This window comes from Chrysemys picta, chromosome 1 (genome assembly GCF_011386835.1).
Source record: "Chrysemys picta bellii isolate R12L10 chromosome 1, ASM1138683v2, whole genome shotgun sequence".
NCBI classification, from domain to species: Eukaryota; Metazoa; Chordata; order Testudines; family Emydidae; genus Chrysemys; species Chrysemys picta.
The window spans coordinates 119,108,041-119,127,935 of NC_088791.1; the positions used below are offsets into that span (position 1 = coordinate 119,108,041).

The 19,895-nt window shown below is 43.0% G+C and overlaps 1 protein-coding gene across 3 annotated transcripts in view; it reads left to right on the forward strand.

The window, feature by feature from the left end:
- The first annotated feature begins 642 nt into the window (after positions 1 to 642).
- BCAT1 (branched chain amino acid transaminase 1) overlaps positions 643 to 19,895 on the forward strand; it is a 90,717-nt gene continuing 71,464 nt past the window's right edge. The window contains exons 1-2 of one of the 3 annotated variants that reach the window (XM_042848900.2): positions 672 to 974; positions 7,913 to 7,955. In XM_042848900.2, coding sequence (XP_042704834.1) covers positions 7,953 to 7,955 — 3 coding nt within the window. In that variant the 5' untranslated portion in view covers positions 672 to 974; positions 7,913 to 7,952. Of the gene's footprint in view, positions 975 to 7,912; positions 7,956 to 19,895 lie in introns of all 3 variants that reach the window. The other 2 variants (XM_005296600.5, XM_065568191.1) reach the window with 2 other exon arrangements.

A 19,895-nucleotide genomic window follows, 5' to 3' on the forward strand; every position in this document is an offset into this window, starting at 1 on the left:
TAGCTTGTATCACTTTGAATAAGCCTGTTATAAGATAAGGCTCCTATGTTTCATCAAGGAGTATCAGATGTGAAAATAGCATGAAGGTATGTAAGAAGCCAATACAAAGAGTTCCTCTTATACAAGTAAAAAGAAGAACAGGAGTACTTGTGGCACCTTAGAGACTAACAAATTTATTAGAGCATAAGCTTTCGTGGACTACAGCCCACTTCTTCGGATGCACACAAGTACCACAAGTACTCCTGTTCTTCTTTTTGCGGATACAGACTAACACGGCTGCTACTCTGAAACCTGTCTTATACAAGCATTCAGGTCTTGAGCAGTTCAAGCAAACAACGCATGTTACAACAAAGCTTAAACTTGTTCTTCATAATACTTTTAAAAACAATACTAGCTGCCTATTTAATTTTAAAAACAGCAAAAAAATATCAACCTCCCTTTCCATTTCTTATAAGGAGTCTTGAAGTTTAAATCTCCTCCGTGTGATAGATGTGCTTACTTTGATCTGCTTAGCTCTTGGAAGTCCTGGGGCTCCGGGCTGCTGGTCCCCTGCTCCCTAAGGACAGCTCTGTCCGCCATTAGGGAATTTTTCCCCGAGAACCCCCTGTAACATTTCGAGAACCCCAGTTTGGGAACCACTGCATTGTGGGGATGCTGCTTCTTTGGGAAGGGAGATCTGGCTGCAGCAAGCACTGGGTGATGTCCCGCGGCTGCTCCCCCTAGCGACGACCAGGGGAAAGTGGCGTTGCCGCGCGCTGATGCAATCGGAACCCCCAAGCAGCAGCAGCAGGAGCAGGGAGAATATCAGTTCCTTCTCACAGCTGCAACGTGTCCCAGCAGGGAGGCGTTGCACAGGGAGAGACAGATAGTCCGTAGGCGCTTCATCCTGCTCGCTGGCCGAAGGGAGCGGGGCCGCGGAGAAAGCTCTTCCTGCCTCATCTGGCAATTACTGCTCTTGTACTAGCATGATGAAGGTAATTGGAGTCAATTGTGCTGCAGCATGGGTGCCCGTCCATTGTGGGATGCACAGTGGCAATAAAACAGCATTTCATTGATTGTTGCTCTGATTTGGCTTTGGTGCCTTGCAAGGGAGGCTCTGTCCTCGCTAGTTGATTGTTTCTGATTCAGAGGCAGGATGTGCGTGACTCTCTCGTCTCCTTTTTTAATGGTTGAATTGCAGGCGGCATTTGAGAAAAATAATAGGGGGGGGGGGGAGGAGGAGGAAAAACCTTTCAATCTAATATTGCATGGGAGAATTATTTGTTACCGGCGCGGGTTTATTTCTAACATGGGTCTCTTAAGGGGTTAAAAAAACAGAAGGGAAAAATATCTGCGAAGGGTATAGTCTGCTGACAGGCGACATGGATTTAAAGTGCCCGGGAGTTTATTATAGCTCTTAGCTGTGCAGTCATGCTAGACCTGAATCTGGGTAACAGGCAGCAGAATGTAGCGTGGTTTAGTGTAAATGGAAAATGTAACGTTTTCACGGGTTAAAATTTAATGTGAGATGTTGCATTATTTTTGAAACCAGTCTTTTATAGTCGCAGTTTGGTCTCTACTTCCTTTAAGTTAGAGAGTGTGTGTGTGTGTGTGTGTGTGTGTGTGTGTGTGCGCTATCCCCTGGGATGTGGGGAGAGACGCCTTGTTCTTCCAAAAGGATTTCGTGCTGTTGCTGCTTTTTTAACTTCTCCACTGGTAACTTTACAGTGCCTGGAACAGCTGCACCATGTGAAGGTCTGGGGTCTTGAAGAAGGTTCTGTACAAAGCTGACTTTGAACTGACCACTGTTTGTCCTGAATTTGCACTTCGGCTTGTACATAGTTGCTCCACTTAAATGATTCTGCTAGATGAGATGAAAGCTTATTCCACCCAGGGGAGGAAGGGGAAACATCAGTAGACTTCACTCGTGCTGCTCTCCCCTGCCGATTGTCGTGTTGCCCTTTTCTCATCCTTGGATCTTGTCTACGTTGAACATTTTCTGAAATTTCCTTGCTGTTGCCTTAGCAATGGTGCAGCTGCACAGATGCTGTCAGTAATGGAAACACTAGTAGATAAGTGTTTTATCACCACCCCACCTCATCTGTGCTCCATGTACCTGAGGATTCCCACAACTGCTAGCATCAGTGCAGCTGAGACAGGATTAGACCAGTGATGGGAGAAGTTCTGAAAATGCTCCTAGTAGCCCACTTCGTGGCTTCTCCGTTTCAGTATGCTGTGAGCTAGGGGCGTAGGCCCTGGGGAGCGGGTTACAACCTTGCATTGCTGCTGTTCATAGAATAGAATATCAGGGTTGGAAGGGACCTCAGGAGGTCATCTAGTCCAACCCCCTGCTCAAAGCAGGACCAATCCCCAACTAAATCATCCTAGCCAGGGCTTTGTCAAGCTGGGGCTTAAAAACCTCTAAGGAAGGAGGTTCCACCACCTCCCTAGGTAACCCATTCCAGTGTTTCATCACCCTCCTAGTGAAAAAGTTTTTCCTAATATCCAACCTAAACCTCCCCCACTGCAACTTGAGACAATTAGTCCTTGTTCTGTCATCTGGTACCACTGAGAACAGTCTAGATCCATCCTCTTTGGAACCCCCTTTCAGGTAGTTGAAAGCAGCTATCAAATCCCCCCTCATTCTTCTCTTCTGCAGACTAAACAATCCCAGTTCTTTCAGCCTCTCCTCATAAGTCATGTGCTTCAGGCCCCTAATCATATTTGTTGCCCTCTGCTGGACTCTTTCCAATTTTTCCGCATCCTTCTTCTAGTGTGGGGCCCAAAACTGGACACAGTACTCCAGATGAGGCCTCACCAATGTTGAATAGAGGGGAATGATCACGTCCTTTGATCTGCTGGCAATGCCCCTACTTATACAGCCCAAAATGCTGTTAGCCTTCTTGGCAACAAGGGCACACTGTTGACTCATATCCAGTTTCTCGTCCCCTGTAACCCCTTGGTCCCTTTCTGCAGAACTGCTTCCTAGCCATTCAGACCCTAGTCTGTAGCTGTGCATGGGATTCTTCTGTCCTAAGTGCAGGACTCTGCACATGTCCTTGTTGAACCTCATCAGATTTTTTTTTGGCCCAATCCTCTAATTTGTCTAGGTCCCTCTGTATCCTATCCCTATCCTCCAGTGTATCTACCACTCCTCCCAGTATAGTGTCATCTGCAAACTTGCTGAGGGTGCAGTCCACACCATCCTCCAGATCATTAATGAAGATACTGAACAAAACCGGCCCCAGGACCGACCTTGGGGCACTCCGCTTGAAACCGGCTGCCAACTAGACCTAGACCAATTGATCGCTACCTGTTGAGCCCGACGATCTAGCCAGCTTTCTATCCACCATATAGTGTTTTTGCTGTACCGGTTGCATGACTGACCAGAGCAGTGGACTTCAATCTCCAGGACTGTTATCCAGCACCTTACAGCAGTACTAACCATGCACATACAAAAAAGAAGGAAGTAAAATATGATCCATAGTACTGTGACTGATCACGACAACAGTGAGCTTGACAATGAAATTACCCTATTTCTAAGCAAAAGGATCACTCTGCTGGACTGAAGAAACATAGGGGAGTGATATATTGGGAATGATATAATGGTACTCTGATCTAGGAGACAGGAGATCTGGGTTGTACACTCTGCTACTGGCCTGCTGTGTAACTTTAGGCAAGTCACTTCACTTCTCTGTGCCTTTGTTTTCCCTTTTGTCCTTCATTTGTTTTATCTATTTAGACTGTAAACTCTTGAGGACAGGGACTGTCACTGTGTGTTTGTACAGTCATAGCACTCATCACAATGGGATCCCAATCACAGTTTGGGCCTCTAGGCATAACTGTAGTACAAATAAAACTATGAAGGTATCTGTCAGTAATATATCATTTCACTTTCCTGTCCCTTGAGGTTTCTCCTCTTCACTATTTCCTGCTTTAAATCCCTGCTACTTCAATAAAGACACATTATCCCTCAACCCTTTTCCAGTTCTCTTCCTGTCTCTGAGCCCTCTTTACAGAAATATTGTGTAAGAACTGAATTTACCTCTGGTTTCTCTAGTTCTCCCTTGTCCCTCTGTGGCAACTGATTTCAGCTGACAGGCCTAGCATTTGCATCATCTTGTGAGGATGTGGGCGGTCTGATTTCCTTGGCACTGGGGCTGACTGCCCAAATCAGTGTTATAGAGTCACAGGAGAAACAGAAGGAACCAAAAAAGAGGTTAGCTTGCACACAGCTTATATTTTTCAATGGGCCATATTCATCCCTGGTATAACTCCATGGAATTATTCCCCTGCAGTTACACCAGGAATGAATTTCTCCTTTACAGTGATCAGTAAATACACAGGAGTCAGGATTGTCAGGAAAAGAGACACATCACATTTTATTAAGGGCATGAGCACTCAGCCTTGACAGTCTATTCAGGCCTTTTGAAACAATGCATCCACACTAGGCAGGCTAAAGATTCAGCATATGTATTAGCATAGTTGCTCCCATACTAACATTGTCATTTTATTTGTATCTGTAAATAACTGTGGCTACATAAATAAAAACACTGTGGTCATTAGTAGGCATCGAAACCAGGACTTTTAGCAAAAAAATTGTGAGGTCTGTTTGCTGTGAGAAAATAGTGGACTTTATTCTCGCTAGCCCCAACCAGCAGGGATGACATGATCATAGTCACTATACCAAATGAGTTATATCTTCCACCTTGTTGGACAAGCTAGTCAAAGGCTTTGAGAGCCAGAGAAGTTCAAGTCCTGTCCAGAGTACTAGTCTGTAACAAAGTGTAGCTACTGACTGAGAGCCCTGGTGACTGTAATGTGGAGATTGAACTCCTGGCCTCAGCACTGAAAGCATAAACTCCCATGACAGCTTGAGCACATGTTGAGGGAGTATATGGCCATAACTTATCATACAGTCACCCATTCTAGTAACTTGATTACCTTACAACTACAGGAATGCCTGGCCCCACTTTCCTTAGAAATGGTTCCGTTGGCTCATAGCTTATACTTTAAGGAACCAGATTATTACCTCATAAAACAGAGCACCTGTCATCATAAACCTTTATTATACTAGAGGTGAGATTAACTCTGGTCCATCAGGAGTCTAGCAAATATTACCATATGTTACTGACAGTGAAAATCCAGTTGTTTGCTTGTCTAAAGGTCCAGCGATTCCTTCTCTTGTGCAAACCATAAGAGCCAAATAAAATAACATGAAGTTCCAATTAAAACTGTTGTTAAAAGTAATCAAAAGCTTTAACCCATCTGTCTTCCATGATACACCCATTTTGGCACATAGGTTATTATTGTTTTACGGACCAGAGTTATTCATTTACTTACCTTCCCTTTTGAAGTTCACCGTTCATGCCCAAGTTACATTTTTAGGATATATATATATATATAGAGAGAGAGAGATGAAAAGAACTATATAGTATGAGTACTTAACTATGTGTAAGTTGTACTTAACTAGTACAACTTACCTACCTGAGTGTTTCATGAATTTAACAACAATGCTCATGCTGATTGTAAGACTAGAATATTGATTTTTTTGTTGGTGCTTCTTGGTGCCAGAAGTGGTCAGGGTGGGAGGAGGAGGAGGAGACAACGAGCTGGGACAGACGTAGAATCTTGCAGGATCAGCAGCAGACTCTACTATGCCTCCTCAAGGTCACTAAGTCCATGAGAGTTTAGCAGCGCAGGGTTTTCCCTTTGTTTTCTCTTGTTCAGACCCAGCAGACCCAGTCCTCAGGGTCTCCCTTACCTCCCCAAACAGTGCTAGCACTTGCATTTACCCTTTCTGTGAGCCAGAATCTGAACGCTTTCACATTATCTAATTTTGGGGAATTGCTCTTAATACTATTTCACTTCAGTTCCTTGTAGCAGCTGTGATTACTACACTCATTCTGCAGCTGGGAAGATGGGCAGCCTTCCAGAGTGCAGCCCTGCTCCACAATCAGCTAGCAGAGTGCAGTAGTACACGGTATGCTATTCATCCTGGAGCCTGAAAACAAGACTCTCAGATGAGGAGCTAGAGGTCCAAGGTTTCTTTTTCTGAGCCCTCGTCTTGCACACAATAGTACAGATTGGTGTTTGCTTGGGCAGAGGTTCTGTTGTGTTCACACTGCTGATGGTCTTGCTCATGGTTGTCCTTAAGATGAGCACAAAAGACAGAGACTTCTGTGTGGAAGATGCTGATGGACTGAACAAGTTGGAGAACTGCTGTACAAAGCCATCAGTAATACTTCCATCCTGAGGAACTTTGAAGAGCTTTACAAACAGTAGTAGTTAAATCAACCCTGTAATGTAGGTAGGTGGTTTCTTTAGAAAGCTACCTAAAGATACTGAATAGATATGTCTTCTGAGACGTGAAGTCTTTGTAATAATTCTACAGAGGCATAGTCATTTTGTTGACACCCAATTGCTTTTTATGAGTTGAATCATTTAATTAACTCCTTAAAACCCATAGCGAGACTCATCAGTATTCCGAAGCTATACCAGGCGACAGTGCCTTCCCCACTCATTTCCAGAGCCTCTGCCAGACAGGCAGCAATGAGAAGGGGAAGGCATTAAACCCTGAATTTCCTGCCTCCCCCTGGCATGGGGCAGCCGAGCTACTGCCTCCTCTGATCTGGCAGCAGCAGAGTCTACTCCCTCCCAGCTGGCTGTCTTCTCCTCATCCCATCCTGACCACCGCTGGCACCAAGGAACATTACACACCCATCTACCCCACTCCGAGGTATGTGGAAAAGGAGGAGGGAAACAAAAAACTCAGAGGATGTGAGGGCCAGAATGGCACAGGGGAGATGATGGTCTATGGGATCAAAAAAAGCAAACAATTTAAAGAATGGGCTCAAGAATAATACTAAAAATGTAATAATGCCATTATATAAACCAGTGGTTCAGCTTCTCTGGGGATACTGTGTGTTCTGTGGTGGCCACCCTATCTGAAAAGGGGTCTAGTAGAAATTGAGGAGGTTCTGAGATTGGCAGTGGGAATGATCAGAAGCATGCAAATACTTCCATATGAAGAGAGATTGAAAGGATGCTGACCGTTTACCTCACAGAGGAGGGGAAACAGAGGGGACCTGACCAAGGCGTACAGAAGAATTTAATGAGGTTCATAGTGGGATGTGGATAACAAGATTGTCCAGAGTTGTTATAGTAAATTTAAAAAAAAAAAATTGAGGACTTGGAGCCCTTCCAATCTTCAGGGTTTAAGTCTGTGCTGTAAGCAATGTTAGAGTCTGAGCTAGGAAACACTCATTCTTGGACATGCTGCTTATTTCTATGGGTTAATCCCATTGACTGGGGGAAGTTTTCAGAGGCACAAAGGATGGTTGGATGTTTCAAAGTCTATAGGAGCTGGGCACCATTGTGTCTTTGAAAATCTCCTTCCTTTGATAGCAGCGTCTGCAGGGTCATGGCCTTAGCACATGCATGCTTGTGCACAGAAATATCAGGGCTTGTCAAAGTGTGATCCTTGGTCAATCCTGGCTCTGTCTCATTCTAGATGTGTGAAGAATAGGAAATCAAGTCGGATTTAAGCTTTCAAAGTGTTGTTTTACCAGCTCCATTGCTATGTGAGTTAATTTCCCTCCCCTATCTCTTCTGAAGGCTAGTATGTTACTGTGGTCCTCCAAAAGATAGGCTTTTGCTGTGCCATAGCACTTCTAGAGGTTGATTTTATTATTATTTATTTATTATTATATAAAAATCAACAATTTCTCATTGAGTTTGAAATTGTTCCACAACGACTCCAAGATCTCTTTCTTGAGTGGTAACAGCTAATTTAGAGCCCATCATTTTATATGTATAGTTGGGATTATGTTTTCCAATGTGCATTACTCTGCATTTACTTTGTTCTTGGTGTTTTTTAATGGGACTTTGCCTGGAAGAAATGCCACACTTTTAATTTGTAACTGTTTTTCAGAGGACAGTGACTGATACCATTTTCACTTCTGCAATTCTCAATGGTTAGTTATTAAATTTACTAAAGTGTATAAGATTTCTGTCTTTCTCTGATATGTGAGAAGTAAAATGTTGGCACAGTGTTACGCTCAGTATTTAAATAATTGTAGACACTGATTTCTATTTGCATCACCTTGTGGACTTTATAGTATGTATTAGCATAAATTTAATAATTTAAGTATAAAGGAGATTCATATAATTAACAAGTAGCACATGTAAAAACTAGCATAACTTAACTTAAAACTCTTAAATATCTATCATGGGGTTTATGCGGCTGCCAATCACCATAGTATCTGAGCACCTTCCATCAATAAAGCCATGTGTCAAAGTAAAGATTCTCCCCACAACTGTAACTCGGACCCCGTGCACATACAAATATGCAACTGGTGTATTTATTCATCATGATACATGCTTAACCGTGTTTGGTAACTGAAACGGGAATTCAGGAGACAGAAGAAAGAAGCGACAAAGAGTCCTGTGGCACTTTATAGACTAACAGATGTATTGGAGCATAAGCTTTTGTGGGTGAATACCCACTTTGGGCATCTGACGAAGTTTTCCGTGCAGTATGTCTCTATCTCCAATACCCTTTTCTGCAGAAAAGGGGCTTCAACTCCTCTTATCCTTCAAGATAGGAGCTAACTGGACATAATTTAAAGCTACCCTTGTAAACACCGTGAGATGCACCAAGAGGATGTAACTCAGGCTTCATCAAAACTGAGGAAATTCTCCCTCTAAATTCAAACCAACTACACCAGTTTTAAAACATGCTGGAGCAGCAGTGTAGACAAGATTTGAGCAAGCAGTGCCTGTGCGCTGTTGTTCAGGGAGAGAATATGCATAGAGCATGGCTTTGTGCAGATGAGATACGGCCACTGCACAGCCCTCAACTTCCCATGTGCGGTGAAACCACACTAGTTCTGCCTGGGAAGCCTCCACAGCCCCAGAGGAGAAGGCTAGATGTGTTCTAGTGTGAGAGAAGATGGTCTTGTGATTAAGATGTTCAGTTGGAACTCAGAAGATATGGCTTCTGTTTCTGTCTTCTCCAGTGTGAAGACTCATAGGCAATCCCCACCCCCAACTGTGGGCCTAATAATACTTCCCTACCTCACAGGTGTTGTGAGGATAAACCTGTAATCGCTTTGGAGACATTTTGCTACTACAGTGATAAGCCCCATTGAAAAGCCTATTAAAAATATGGACACAGTTCCTCTTCACCTTGAACAAAGGTGGCAAAATAACTACAAGCATCACAGAGACCATTCTGCCCTCCAAATTCAAGATAAAGCACACAATTCTAGCCCCCACTTAGCCAGAAGCTGCTGTTTGCCTGTTCGTCTTGGTTTGTCCTGCTTTGTAACCACCCTTTCCCAGCTGAGGTCAACCTCCGGGTCTCTTGATCCATATTTCACACTTACTCTTCAGACAGGTGGCTAGATGTCCATCCAAGAACCACATCTAGCTGTCAAGGATTCTGCATCCAGACAAAGAAAGCATCTATACCAACCCACTACCTTTGAAAATAACCACTGCCTTTAACACATTAAACGCTACCTTTAACACATACAAACAGCCTAACCCTGTAAATATCCTTCTAATGGTTGGACTGGGTCCAGCTGCAGTAACTAATCCATTCAGATCCTATGACAGATTGTTGCTGGTATAATTTATCAGCTTCATTTTTCCTAACACCCTAATTCCAATAAATTTATTATACTATAGCCAACTGCACTGGCAGCTCTACTCAATCCAGAAAGTCAGGCTCCTTGTGTCTCCATGCACCAGTGGCATTTACAGCTCAGTAATCAATTAAGTTGTCTGTAGAAGTTACTAAGGCTGAATCCGGCTTCAGACCAGTGTATGTCTGCCTCTTATCAGCCTGCAGTCTCATGCACAGTCACAGAACATTTTGATTCTCTTAGCATTGTTGTTGGTGGCTGGTAGAGCCAGCAAGTTCTTGTTGACTAGCTCCGGTGGGAGTGTAAGCATGACTTGCGGGACAAAAAGGAGTTGTCCTTGTCTACCAGAAGAATACCAGAGCCTTTGTTTTTAGTGCGCATGTTGAGTCTGATTCACTACTGCCCTTTACCTCAGGGCAAAACGGGCCTAAAAGTTACCATTCTGATTTGCAAGTATTTTGCATTCGCTTTGCATTGTTATAACTGGCTACACAAGGTGCAGGGCAACAGTAAATCAGGTCATTAGGGTTCGATCGTATGTTCCTTCCAAGGCCAAAACTCCCACTGAAATTTGTAGGAGTTGGATGCTCAAGAAATCAGGATGGATTGTTTTAAATCAAAGCAATTTAAATTGCTGATTTTTTTAATCATAATTTAAATCGGCAAGCAGGAAACCTTGGTTTAACTCATTTTAATGGTTTTGCATTTGTACTTTTCAGATATTTTCCCCAAAAAAGGTTGATTCTCATTGGTTGGTAACCACTAAAACATGTTAATTGGCAATTAAATATAGCCTTTACACTAAATTTGGTGCTGGTTTTGCTAACCCGGAGGATACATGATAGCTATGCATATTCATTTATACAATTATATAGCTTAACTTACATTTATTCAGATTCTTAATTTTTACATTGCTTATTATGTTAAAAGATAGCGAACGACACATTTCTTAATTACTAGATGGTTAATTTTTTTTTACTCATGATTTGTGTCACATTGCATTTGGATAGAAATTGGAATTCAATTACAAATGCACAAAAGCAAGCATTTTCAAATTCATTTATTAGTTAAATAAAAGTACCTTAAGTGTGCTGATGAATACATAAGAGAAAAAAGTCAGTTTACCAAAATATGTTTTGCATTGAAAACTAACAGATTTATTAAACAAAGGAAGTATTATCTGTAGAGAGTGAATTTAACTGATTTTTTTTCTGGTCACCATGTCCTTCCAGATTTTAGAAGTAGTACATCTCATTCTTTCACACCTCATTTTTATTTCATATATTGGAGGAGGAAAATAAGCTTTCCTGCTTTTCTAACTCCCAACTGGTTTCTTAACTTTGAATGAACTAATCATTGAACTGAATTAGTTGAATAAATGAAATGAAGAAAATAATCTCTCTCTGCACTTACAGAAGAGACTACTCATGTCAAAAGCTGTCTCAGCACTTCAGTAAACTCTGGTTCCAGGTGCCTAGCCAGTGACTTCTACCAGTTTAGTTGTTTGACTTTCTTTAAAACTTGGCAGCAAATATGTACTTCATATTATTTTCTGTATTTCATTTAAATGATTTTAATAAGTTTAAGCCTTAACCTAAGTTTCAGTTTCCAATTTAATTATAAATAGGGTTATTTAAAAAAACACCACCACCATGTATTTAAAAAATCCAATTTTTTATTTAAAAGAAAATAATCCAATTTTATTCACTGCAAGAAATAAAGGATCAGGTCCTTAAATGTAATTTTTTTCTCATATTTGCTTTCTTCTTTAAGCAGTTCTCATTTTGGAATGTGCTTTTTAATTAAATAAGTACTACTGGGAATTGTGTGATTATGGAGACTATAATTTCTCAGATATAGTTTGGAGGACAAGTGTTCCTAATAATAGTAAGGCCCTGATTTTCCTGGATGTGATAGCTGACAGATTTCTTCACCAAACTGCCGTTTTAGATTTGGTACTGGTGAGTGATGAGGACCTTGTTGAAGAACTGGTTGTAGAGGACAAGCTGGGTTCAAGTGATCATGCACTAAGTCAGTTTAAACTAAATAGAAGGATAAACAAAAATAGGTCTGCAGTTAGGATCCTTGATTTCAAAAGGGCTAACTTTAAAAAATTAAGGGAATTAGTTAGGGAAGGGGACTGGACTGAAGAGTTCAAGGATCTGAATGTGGAGGAGGCTTGGAATTACTTTAAGTCAAAGTTTCAGAAACTATCTAAAGCCTCCATCACAAGCAAGGGGAAAAAATTCATAGGGAAGGGTTGCAGAACAAGCTGGATGAGCAAGCATCTCAAACAGGTGATTAAGAGAAAGCATACAAGGAATGGAAGATGGGGTGGATCAGCAAGGAAGGCTACCTCTTGGAGGTCAAAGTGTAGAGATTAAAGTGAGAACTGCCAAAGCCAAGCACAGTTGGACCTCGCAAAGGGAATTAAAACCAATAGTGAAAGGTTCTAGAATCATGTAAATAAGAAGAAAACAAGGAAAGAAGAGGCACTGAGGATGGGGTGGAGATTAAAGATAATCTAGGCATAGCACAACATCTAAATAAATACTTTGCCTCAGTTTTTAATGAGACTAATGAAGAGTTTAGGGGTAGTGGCAGGGTGACTGATGGCAATGAGGATATGGAGGTAGAAATTACCGCATCCAAGGTGGAAGTCAAACTCCGATAGTTTAATGGGACTAAATTGAGGGCCCTGGATAATCTCCATCCAAAAATATTAAAGGAACTGGCACATGAAATTGCAAATCTATTTGCAAGGATGTTTAATGAGTCAGTAAACTCGGGGGTTGTACCCTATGACTAGAGAATTGCTAATATAGTTCCTATTTTTAAGAAAGGGGGGGGAGTGTTCTGGGAAACTACGGGCCTTTTAGTTTGACATCCGTTGTGTGCAAGGTCTTGGAACAAATTTTGAAAGAGAAAGTAGTTAAGGACATAGAGAGGTTAACGGGAACTGGGATAAAATACAACATGGTTTTACAAAAGGTAGATCGTGCCAGACCAACCTGATCTCCTTCTTTGAAGATAACAGATTTTTTTTTTTTTTTTAGACAAAGGATATTCAGTAGATGCGTTCTACCTGGATTTCAGTAAGGCATTTGATACAGTGCCACATGGGAAATTATTAGGTAAATTGGAGAAGATGAGGACTAATAGGAGAATTGAAAGGTGCATAAGGAACTGGTAAAAAGGGAGACTACAATGGGTCATACTGAAAGATGAACTGTCAGGCTGGAGGGAGGTTACTAGTGGAGTTCCTCAGGGATCAGTCTTGGGACCTGCGTGGGCGTGTGGCCGCGCAGCTGCCTGTTAAGCACCACGTAGGCGCTCAGGGCTGCGGCAGGGAGAGATGCCTCTCCCCAAGCTCTGGACCTGCCACGGTGCCCCTCCCCTGGCCCTCTCCCCTGGCCCAGGCCAGCTTGGAACCTGCTGCGGTTGGGGGCCAGGCGCCTCTTCCCTGGCCTGAACCCAGCCCAGCCCCTGACCTGCCGCAGCCGTTGGACAGGTGCCCCTCCTCCAGCCCCCACCCAGCCCAGCCTGGACCTGCTGCAGTGGGGAGAGGCGCCTCTCACCCCGCACCCATCCCAGGTGCTACTGTGGAGAGAGAGAGCTGGGGAGAGTCGTTTTTCTCCACTGTAGCCCTGGGGAGCCCAACTGAACCCCAAACCTCTCATCCCCAGCCCCACTCCAGAGCCCGCACCCCAAGCCAAAGCCCTCTCCACCCCAGTCCTGAGCTCCTCATCCCCGGCCACACCCCGGAGCCTGCACCCCTAGCCGGAGCCCTCACCCCTCCTGCACCCCAACCCTCTGCTGCAGCCCTGAGCCCCTCCTCCCCAGTCCCACCCTAGAGGCCACACCCCCAACCAGAGCCTGCACCCCCCCCCCCACGCCCCAGCCCTGAGCCCCTTCCCACACTCCAAATCCCTGAGCCCCACCCCTGCTACATGAATTTTGTTATGTGCACCTGACACATCACCTCCATATTGGTGCACATAACAAAATTAATTCCGCACACGGGTAGGAAAATTTAGAGGAAACACTGTTTGGGACCAATCTTATTTGAACTTAGGGAAAAAACGTGGGAGTGTGCTAATGAAATTTGCTGATGACACAAAGTTGGGATTACAAAAGAGGACCGGAATATCCTACAAGAAGATCTGGACAACACTGAAAACTGAAGTAATAGAAATGGGATGAAATTAAATAGTGCAAAGTCATGCATTTAGGGACCAACAACAAGAATGTTTGCTATATGCTGGGGACATGCCAGTTGTAAGTGAAAGAGGAGGAGAAAGACCTGGGTGTATTGATCATTGGATGACTATGAGCTGCCAGTGTGATGAGGCTGTGAAAAAGGCTAATGCAGTCCTAGGATGCATCAGGTGAGGCATTTCCAGTAGAGAGACGGAAGTGTTAGTACCATTATACAAAGCACTGGTGAGACTATACCTGGAATACTGGGAGCAGTTCTGGTCTCCCATGTTTAAGAAAGATGAATGCAAAGAAGGGCGACTAGGATGATCCAGGGAATGGAAAACCTACCTTATGAGAGGAGACTTAAGAAGCTTGGCTTGTTTAGTCTAACCAAAAGAAGGCTGAGGGGAGATATGATTGCTTTCTATAAATACATCAGAGGGATAAATACCAGGGAGGGAGAGGAATTTTTTTAATTAAGCACCAATTTTAACACAAGAACAAATGGATATAAACTGGCCATCAAAAAGTTTTAGGCTTCAAATCAGGTGAAGGTTTTTAACCACCAGAGAAATGAAGTTCTGGAACTGCTTCCCAGGGAAACAGTGGGGGCAAAAACTCCAACTGGCTTCAAGACTGAGCTTGATAAGTTTATGGCGGGGGTGGTATGACGAGACTGTCTACGATGGCATGTAGCCGATCTGCAACTGCTAGCAGCAAATATCTCCAACGGCTGGAGATGGGACACTAAAATGGGGAGGCGCTGAGTTATTACAGAGAATTCTTTCCCACATGTCTGGCTGCTGGATCTTGTCCACATGCTCAGGGTCTAACTGACCGCCATATTTGGGATCAGGAAGGAGTCCTGAGTCAGACTGGCAGAGACCCCTGGGGGGTTTTCCACCATCCTCTGCAGCATGGGGCCTGGGTCACTTGCAGGTTTAAACTAGACTAAATGGTGGATTCTCTGTAACTTGAAGTCTTTAAATCTTGTTTTGAGGACTTTAGCAATTCAGCCAGAGGTTATGGGTCTATTCTAGGAAGGGGTGGGTGAGGTTCTGTGGCCTGCAACGTGCAAGAGATCAGAGTAGATGAGCATCATGATGATCACTTCTGGCCTTAAAGTCTATGAGTCAGTTAATTTAATTTTTTTCAGTTTTAATAGGGTTGCCAATTTTGGTTGGATGTATTCCTGGAGGTTTCATCACATGACATAATCTTTAATTCCTGTGGATTCCAGGGCAATCCTGGAGGGTTGGCAACCTTAAATGTTAATGGCTCATTTGCAAGCCAGGGAAAGTCTAATCCCCCATGAAATTGTTTCCTGGTTCTAAAAGTTCAGTAATTCCTCAGACAATTTTTATTTGTCTCCAGTATATATATATTTGAGGAGTATTCACATTATCTTGTGCTAAATATGTGTGAACAAGCCACTTAGCTTGGTCAGAAAGTCAAAGATCTGTGTGTGATTTCCACCAACTAGGAATGTCACAAATAAAACACTGTTAAATTTTATTGCATTTTTAAGTCTGGTTTACAGTAGACAAGGTTAGCTGGTATAGCTGTGTGTGTACAAGCAAAAAAGTGCTTTTGCCAGTATAGCTTATACCCATTCAGTGAGCAAAATAAACTATCCCAGCAAAAGTACTTTTATGCTAGTATAACTACATCTGCACTAGGGTTTTTGCCAGTATAGGGATTTAATAAATATAAAACCATACCCCTAACCAACAGTACTATATGGACAAAAGTTTACAGTGTAGACCTGGCCTTGTAGAATACCTAAGCAAAGCAAAATGCTAGACCAAAAAACAATGAGGTTAAACATAAACACAAAGGGTGGTCTGATTTTCATTACATTAAGACCCCTTTTTGCGCTCTGGGAATATAAAGGTGCTTTTAAAGGGGGTATACATTATGTTTATGTCCCCTTCATGCTGCAGGAGTGAGAATCAGGCCAAATAGAACAAGGCCCTCATGTGGTTTTTATACACATCGAAAAATTATTTTTTGTTTTTAGCAATAACCATGACACACAGCCATGAATTGTGTCTGTTTAAGAAACTTGCTTATGCATTTATAAGTCAACTGAATACAACTGGCTGCTTTAATGTGTTTTCCTTTGTGTCATTCCAGCAAACAATGCCCTTGTTAAACTAACTAATTAATGCGAGAGCTGACAAGCCAACAAAAGAGACACTTTGAAGCAGTGTTCATAGGGGTTAGAGATGGAAGAAAATCATTAGGAAATCTAGTCTTTCTGTCTACCAGTGCAAGATTGTTTCCTACAGTGACAAAGGAAGAAGCTGTTGAACTAAGCAAAAGGGTGAAGAGAGGAAATAGTATTGAATGTGATAACAAAAGTTTCATAGAGAAGAAAACAAAAGGAAGAACATTAGGGGAAATAGGCGTAGAAAACAAAAGGAAGAAGACAGAACATTAGGAGGTCACTTGGGAAGGAAACTTCTATAAGGTCATTGTATCTCTAGGCATTGGACTAATGATATAAAATAGGAAGTAGAATTGTTTGTCTGTTTTCATCTCTTCAAGGCAGTAGTAATCTGTGAGAGAAAAGCAGCAAAAATAAATAAGGGGGAGCGATTCAAGCTGTTCTGCACCTGATGTCGTAACGTACGCTGGTGCTAGGTGGTTTAGAACACTAACCGGTCAGAATGGTAACATTTTAGACCCACACTGCATAGATGTAAATCAGTGGCTGCACCTGGTGTGAGGTAGCAGCAGTGCCTAGTCTGAGATTGTATAGCTCTTTAGACAGGCTCCCCTTAGGGCTTACTACAGTGAATAAAAATACTTTACATTTCTAAAGAGTGTTTTCTCCCCTCCGGCTCTCTGTCACCCAGCCTGTCAGACACACATTCTTTTTGGGTTTCAGGTGTGCTTTATTCTTTACCTCTTGCTATACCTCTTTATATATATCCTCTCATTTACCTGCTGCTGTATGTATCAGGCGTCTTTGCTGTTCCTAGCTTTTTATCACAGTAGAAAGCCAAATTCAGAATGTTACTCGAGTGTTGTGACTAAAAAGTTTCATCTCCTGTATTTTTGTTCCCCCTTTTTTTTATTTTTCCACCCCACGTAAATATCCCCTCCTCCAAGACTGTCTAACTTGACTGCTGGCTTTGATGACCCTACTTTGGCAACTTATTCATCTTGGCTGCAGTTGCCCATTGAAACTAGCTCAGTCTGCTTTTAAAGATAGAGCATAGATATAACAATACTGAACCTTCTTGACATTAACCCTTGTCTATATAAACATAAAATTTTGACAGACTAATTGATCTGTCCCATCTGTAGTAAGTTTTCTACTTCTTTGTCCAATGTAGTGTTAGGGCTTGTATAACCAAGAAAGTTGTACTGGTATAACTTGAATGGACTTTTACATCAATTTAGTAAAACCATTGAAGACCCCTGGATGGATACTTATTATGATTTAAGAGCAGAATATTTCGGTTTCACTTAATTGACTTAAGGTAAACCAAAACAAGCCATTCTTAAACCAAAATAAGAGCAACTATGCAGCCTTTTGGATTCTTTTAATTATATTGGTTTTTAATTCAACCATAACTTATACCAGTGGAACTTTCTGATGTAGACAAGCCGTTGAATGTGCCAAGCTTTGGAGCTTCTTGTTTCCTTGGGAGATTAATGAGAAAACTAATTACATCATTGTGAAGTTTTTCCTGATAGCGTAAATTTTCCTTTTCTTTATTGCATCCCACCAATCTTATTTTCCACTCTGTATCCCAAGCCAAAATTTGAAAACCTTCTCTGAGGGAAACATATCAGAGATCAGAAACAACCATAACTGTAATTCTGCTTGGCGGAAGAGAGGCTAAGCCCTGAAAGAGCCTAAAGCTGAATTGTCCTCTTTGAGGTGGTCTCTGCAGAATGGGGTTGAGGCACTTCCATGGGTCAGTTTGGGGACGTGCACTATTGCTGCCTGTGCTGTATATGTTCTGTGGATAAATAGAGGACTTCTGTATCTTAAGTCTGTCAAGCTGGTATCTAACAGACTCCAGCAAACCCAAAACATTTCAAGGGCCGCCTGTGTGTGGCTTGATTAGTGGTTGGAACCACAATTTGAGTAGCAGCCAACCGATCATTCCTCTTGGTTCAATCTCACCTGAGGAAGAAGGCGTGAAGAGAAAATGTGGGTGAGATATACCCATTCTCTTACAGTAAAAGACGTCCAGTTTTACTCTCTTATAAGTGAGCTAGCTCAGCAGATATTTTCTTTTCATTACTTTTTGTACTGTGCAACCAATTGCTGAACATAGTATAGGTTAATTCAACAGAGTTAAACTGAAAGCATCTGTGTCTGGCTCTGTGATACCATGAATGAGTTTCCACAGTCTAGAGGCCCCTTGTAAAGGTCATGATGAGCTAATGTTTTTTTCAGTTGATGTTATAAATAGTATTCTATGACTCAACCCCAGAGCAACATGCAAAAATCTCTCACTCCATCTGACAGAATTTGTGGACCTTTTTTAAACACAACAAGCACCATTACAATTTTCAGTGCAACTTTTTCTGTAGCCTCTGTTTTTTTTTTTTTTTTTTATGTTGTGTGGCTGCCAAGTGGTACTAGAATTCCCTGGAAAGCCACAAAAGAGAGTGATCTTTCTGCATTGTTATAGTTTGGTCTTTAATTATTGTTAGCTTTTTAAAAAACAGGGATGTTTTGTTTGACACTCTAGTCACACAGTATCAGAAGGGTAACTTTTTGTCTTAAGCTTTTTCTCCTGGTGCTTAGATAAAGGCAAAATTATAGGTGGCTCAGTAGAGCAAACATCATTTCCAGCACCTCAGGCCCATGGGTGCAACTCTGTTTACTTAATGATTGTACAGCATCTAGCACAATGGGGCCCTGACCTGATTGGCCTGTAGGCAGTACAGTATAAATGTTTAACAATAATAATGAAGTAATTGAGGCCCAGCTCCCCAAAAGAATTTAAGGATTTTGGCCTGAGCCACTAATTACCTGGAATCACACATAACAGAAGCTGGAATTCCTATCTTGATAAGGGAGATTAGAGCTTCAAATATTTGCCTCTGGCTAGTAAGTGTCTGACAAATATGGAAGAGGAGGGTAGGTCACTCTCCATGGGCAAGGCCTTAGTCAGTTTGCCAGGAAGGGTGCTCTCCTTGGATCCTCATTGGAGGTGCCACTTTTCATATAGCTTCTGGCTATTAGGTGTCTGATATATCTGAAGAACCTCCTCTGGTCCTGAAAGGAGGAGGAACATTAATTTAGTCTCTCTGCTGGAGCCTGAGGGCTGCTTCAAGAGGGTTGAGTTTGAGCTACCTTACCCCATCTGCAACCTGGTGGCAGCTGTAGGTAGTAGAAGTGCTGTAAGATGTTTCCACTGCACCTTCTCCACTGTAGGTTAGGGTTGCCACGTGTCCAGTTTTCGACAGAACACCCAGTTGAAAAGAACCCTGGCGGTTCCAGTCAGCACCGCTGACTGGGCTGTTAAAAGTCCGGTTGGTGCGGGGATGGCAGGCTCCTTACCCAGCTCCGTGTGGCTTCTGGGAAGTGGCTTCCATGTCCCTCTGGCTCCTAGGTGTAGGGGTGGCCATGGGGCTCTGCGCGCTGCCCCTGCCCTGAGTGCCGGCTCTCCAGCTCCCATTGGTCAGGAACTACGGCCAATTGGAGCTGCGGGGGCGACACCTGTGGGCAAGGGGTAGTGCACAGAGCTGCCTGGCCGTGACTCTGTCAAGGAGCTGGAGGTACATGCTGGCTGCTTCCGGGAGCCGCCTGAAGGAAGTGTTACCCCCTTCTGTACCCCAACCCCTTGCCCCAGCCCTGAGCCCCCTACATCACCCAAACTCCCTTTCGAAGCCTGCACCTGAGCCCTCTCCTGTACTCCGAACCCCTCGTCCCCAGCCTGGACCTGCCTCCCACACCCTTAACCCCTCATATCTGGCCGCACCCCCAGCCCAGATCCTGTACCCCCTCCCACACCCCAACCTCCTGCCTCAGCCCAGAGCCCCCTCCCACACTCCAACCCCATCCTAAGGCCCCATTCCCCAGCCCGGCGCTCC